Source organism: Festucalex cinctus, chromosome 2 (genome assembly GCF_051991245.1).
Source record: "Festucalex cinctus isolate MCC-2025b chromosome 2, RoL_Fcin_1.0, whole genome shotgun sequence".
In the NCBI taxonomy this organism is placed as follows: domain Eukaryota; kingdom Metazoa; phylum Chordata; class Actinopteri; order Syngnathiformes; family Syngnathidae; genus Festucalex; species Festucalex cinctus.
This window is the reverse complement of record NC_135412.1, coordinates 4,043,302-4,047,392: the sequence shown is the minus strand read 5'-3', so window position 1 is coordinate 4,047,392 and position 4,091 is coordinate 4,043,302. Positions and strand designations below refer to the sequence as shown.

General features: G+C 41.0%; 1 protein-coding gene across 7 annotated transcripts; it reads left to right on the top strand.

Moving 5' to 3' along the window:
- Positions 1 to 243: 243 nt before the first annotated feature.
- Positions 244 to 3,888, top strand: prkag3a (protein kinase, AMP-activated, gamma 3a non-catalytic subunit). 7 transcript variants are annotated; one of them, XM_077512341.1, is made up of 13 exons: positions 251 to 598; positions 721 to 757; positions 863 to 963; positions 1,052 to 1,133; positions 1,213 to 1,271; positions 2,105 to 2,150; positions 2,278 to 2,332; positions 2,405 to 2,531; positions 2,612 to 2,789; positions 2,876 to 2,913; positions 3,020 to 3,166; positions 3,255 to 3,454; positions 3,610 to 3,888. In XM_077512341.1, exons 1-12 carry the CDS (start codon positions 581 to 583, stop codon positions 3,369 to 3,371), a joined length of 1,005 nt encoding a protein of 334 aa, XP_077368467.1. In that variant the 5' UTR covers positions 251 to 580; the 3' UTR covers positions 3,372 to 3,454; positions 3,610 to 3,888. The 7 variants fall into 7 exon arrangements, with proteins under 7 accessions (XP_077368471.1, XP_077368474.1, XP_077368468.1 ...); XM_077512344.1 differs by having other exon boundaries at positions 1,030 to 1,133; XM_077512343.1 differs by having other exon boundaries at positions 254 to 598; positions 2,624 to 2,789.
- The last annotated feature ends 203 nt before the right edge of the window (positions 3,889 to 4,091 follow it).

Genomic DNA, 4,091 nt, shown 5'->3' with positions numbered 1-4,091 from the left:
GAGGCACAAACGTAACATTACACATCACTGAGTACGTATCTCTCAACACGTTCTCTTAACTGTTTATCATATTTTTAGCAACTAGCATCATAAATGAGTGCACACAACAACAAAATCATAAATCTTGACTAATTGTACAGTCAGTATTTTCTGTTGTCTACTACAAAACAGTAAATTGGGCCATTGACTGCAAATTGTATGTGGCCATTTTAAGTTAAAATAAAATAAAAGAATTTCGAATAATTAAAAGCCAGAGTTGTTACTGTGTCTACTGTAAAATTGATTGGTTACTTTTCTGAAGTGGGTGTACAGTACTCAAAATACCGAGAAATCCGGTTGTTTGCTTCACTGCATGACGGCCATATTTTATGGTAAAGCACCGTAGGAATGATTAGTACACAGGGAACGTGCTTAGAGTGGAACCCACCCACCGACCCCCCTTGTGCTCTGGGCTTGACACCTACCACTGCACAAGTCCTAATATAGTTCCAACCTCTTCCTAGGAAAGAGCGAGGACTTGAGGGGTAGTGACGTGCATTTGCTGCTTTGAAAAACGCTTTTTAATGGACGCCACGGAATTATGGAGGCTCCGTCGCAGGTCGGCAACATTGCCGTCAATGTGATTGTTGAGTTAATGTCCTGTGCTTTGTTTCTTGGAGCTTTCTGTCCACCTTTTATAACAACTGTCATGCTGAGAATGTGTCGCTGGGTGTGTTGTAGGTTTCGGTCCAAACAAAGCGGGGGATACAGAAACAAGGTAAGACTGCGATACTTGTAGTTTGGAGTCGCATTTGTTATGACGTAAGCGTAATTTTGTTCTGTTCATTTGTTTCTTGTGCACGTTTATCATGTGTTTATCTAGAGGATAATGCCACAGCCTATATGGATTTTATGAAGAGTCACTGCTGCTATGATGCGATTCCTACTAGTTGTAAACTGGTCGTATTTGATACCAAGCTACAAGTAAGTATTCTCCTGACCGTGTTCATTCTATGTGGTCACATGCGTCAGAAAATGACAGCATGTCAGTTGTCACATTTGCGTCCTTCAGGTGCAAAAGGCCTTTTTTGCACTGGTGGCAAACAGCTTGAGGGCTGCACCTTTATGGGACAGCAAGTTGAAGAGATTTGTAGGTATGGCAGTAAAAAAAAAAAATGCATCTGTAAACATTAAAGTGCAGGAGGGAAAAAAAAATGTTTTCCTCACTTACAGGTATGCTGACTATTACAGATTTCATCAACATCATTCATTGCTACTACAAATCACCTTTGGTGAGATTTGAAGTAATGACTTACACTTTAATAGTACTTACTGTATATCAATGATCCCCTCCAAAAGTATTGTAACAGTGAAGGTCATTTCTTTATGTTTGCCGTAGACTAAAAACATTTGAGTCCGTGTGATGAAGTAACATCAAGGTCAATATTGTACCTTTTATTTCCAGATATTTGTGTCTTCATCTTATACATAACATTTCATTGTAGGTGTAGCGGCACTTTTGGCTTCCTTTTGTCGCTACGTAAGCAGGGCCTTGAGTCTCTAACGCGCACCAACCGTAATCGCTCTTTCCTCTTCAGCAATGACCACAAATGCAAAACGCCGTTGCTGGTGAACAAAAAATGTTTCCACTTTATTTACAAAAAAATAAATCAATAATGGCAACAATGCATAAAACCTACCACTATTAAATCGATTGGCACGGTTAGATAAAGTTGTTGCTCCTAGCCCTACTTGGTTTTCCTTTTTTCTTTACGTCGTCATTCGTCAACATGCTTTACGACAACTCCTTACTTTACGACAGCCTAACAAGCAGGACATAATATGAAGCACAACTACTCAAATATTCTAAGTAAATCTACATTACACAAAATAACAAATATAAAATGCCAAATACAGGTTTCTGACTAATAAACAAAAACTATTCAAATGGAACACAAATAAACATATAGTCACATTTGAACGAACCTATTCATATTTTTCTATGGCTCTAACAGTAGGAATTAAATTCACCTTTGGAATACTTTTTGAGGGGAGTGTATGGTAATCATGACAAATCACTTAAATGACTGGTCATGAATTCTATATTGTGGTTCCTGCTTATAAGGTGCAGATGTATGAGCTGGAGAACCACAAAATTGAGACATGGAGAGGTGAGTTGTGTCAAAACAGAAGTCAGTGGTAAACAAGAAACAATCACACCATAAAAGTTTTGCTTCATCATTTTACGCGTGCAATTTAGTAAATTTGCTGAGGTTGGTTTTTCCTCTTCTTGTTTAGATGTCTATTTGAAGTGTTCCTGTCCATTTCTGATTAGTATTTCACCAGATGCCAGGTGAGGACAGGGAATCACCTTGGGATCATTTTGCTCTGTGCTGTGCCCGATCACTCTTTCCTCTTCCCCAAGTCTCTTTGATGCCATCTATTCCTTACTCAAACACAAGATCCACAGGCTGCCGGTCATCGAGCCAAAATCTGGGAACGTCCTCCACATTCTGACACATAAAAGAATCCTTAAATTCCTCCATATATTTGTGAGCAAGCTTTTTTTTTCTTTCCTTTTTATCGTTTACTGATCTTTACGGTTATCTTTGTCACGTGTGATTGAACTGAGCTATGCTGCCAGGGAGAAAAGGTTCCGAAGCCTGCGTTCATCCACAGGCAGATCCAGGAAATGGGAATCGGAACTTTCAGGAACATTGCCGCTGTTCAGCAAACAGCGACGCTTTACGATGCTCTCAGCATATTTGTGGACAGGAGGGTGTCAGCTCTTCCGGTGGTAGATGAAAAAGGTATGCCTTATTTTTTTTTTTGTCTGTAGTTGAAGTAATATGTTGATTGAGACCTTCTACGCACCACAAATTTTTCATTTTAACAGGCAAAGTTGTGGCACTCTACTCACGATTTGACGTCATTGTGAGTACCTGAGAGACGTTTCATCCCTGAAAATCAGCCGTCGTCTGCTAATTTGTGTCACGCTCTCATTCCGCACTGCATGTTGTTGGCACACCCTCGGTGGCAGAACCTGGCAGCCCAGAAGACGTACAACAATCTGGACGTGACTATGCTGGAGGCCCTCGATAGGCGCAGGTGTTTCATGGAGGGCGTGATCAAGTGCTATCCAGATGAAACCTTGGAGACTATCATAGACCGCATCGTCACAGCGGAGGTGGGTGCGTCCTTCCGCGCAATCTACATAGCATGAGATGTGTAAGAAGGCTCGAGAACACCCTATGTTCTTTTTCTGTACATGGCAGGTCCACCGGCTGGTGCTTGTGGACCGAGCTGACATGCTGAGGGGCATCATCTCACTATCTGACCTGCTTCAGGCTATGGTCTTAACACCAGCAGGTATTGAGGCCCTTTTGTCCTAGCAGCAAGGGGCATAAGGCCGCCCGGGCCCCCAGTGTTGTTTTTTTTTTTTTAAGGCTTCAGCTGTGGCTGTCTTCCCAGCCAGGTAGGCTGTGCAACTTCTTATCCTCCCAACCTAAAGAACCACCTCATACTTTTCTAGTGCCCATCCTGTCGTGTTAGCTCCTCAAGCCTCACATTTATCATACAAAATAAAGTGTCTGTATTTTTTTTTTTCTTCAGCATTCTGTTGTGTTTCAGAAATTACAAAGTGAGCGGGGTGACAAATGCAGCTGCTGTGCAGCTGTTTCTCTACAGATGTCCGTGCTGCGAGGCAATTGGAACGGGCGACCGAGCTGACCTTACAGCCTCTCGATATACGCTTCTGTTTTGCAAGGTCTCCAATGCAGTCTTGTTTTGACTACATCTGATCGATTTGATCAATATTTGTACAATGTGTTGTTCATTTTTTTATATTTAACACATTGTTGTGATCCTTACGATTGCTGTACAGTTTGTAATAAAGTATTTCAATTAACATTTTTTTTTGTCAGTTTGATGGGAATAAAACATAAATAAGAGAATCTTCTAGAGTTTAATTAATTTGAATTCGAGAGGTCCTTGATTTTATCACTTTTTTTTTGTATGAACGGCAGGTGGCGTAAGAAGAATACGTTGTGCTACAACTGAAGGACACAAACTCAGTTACTTGTAGTTACTGTATTTCACAGTGGTGGGCCAAC

Bases quoted from the DNA above. Each gene is read 5' to 3' on its own strand.
- prkag3a (XM_077512342.1), top strand. The intron at 758-862 runs GTAAGACTGCGA...GTGTTTATCTAG, and splicing joins GCGGGGGATACAGAAACAAG to AGGATAATGCCACAGCCTAT. The intron at 2,151-2,277 runs GTGAGTTGTGTC...CTTCTTGTTTAG, and splicing joins CAAAATTGAGACATGGAGAG to ATGTCTATTTGAAGTGTTCC.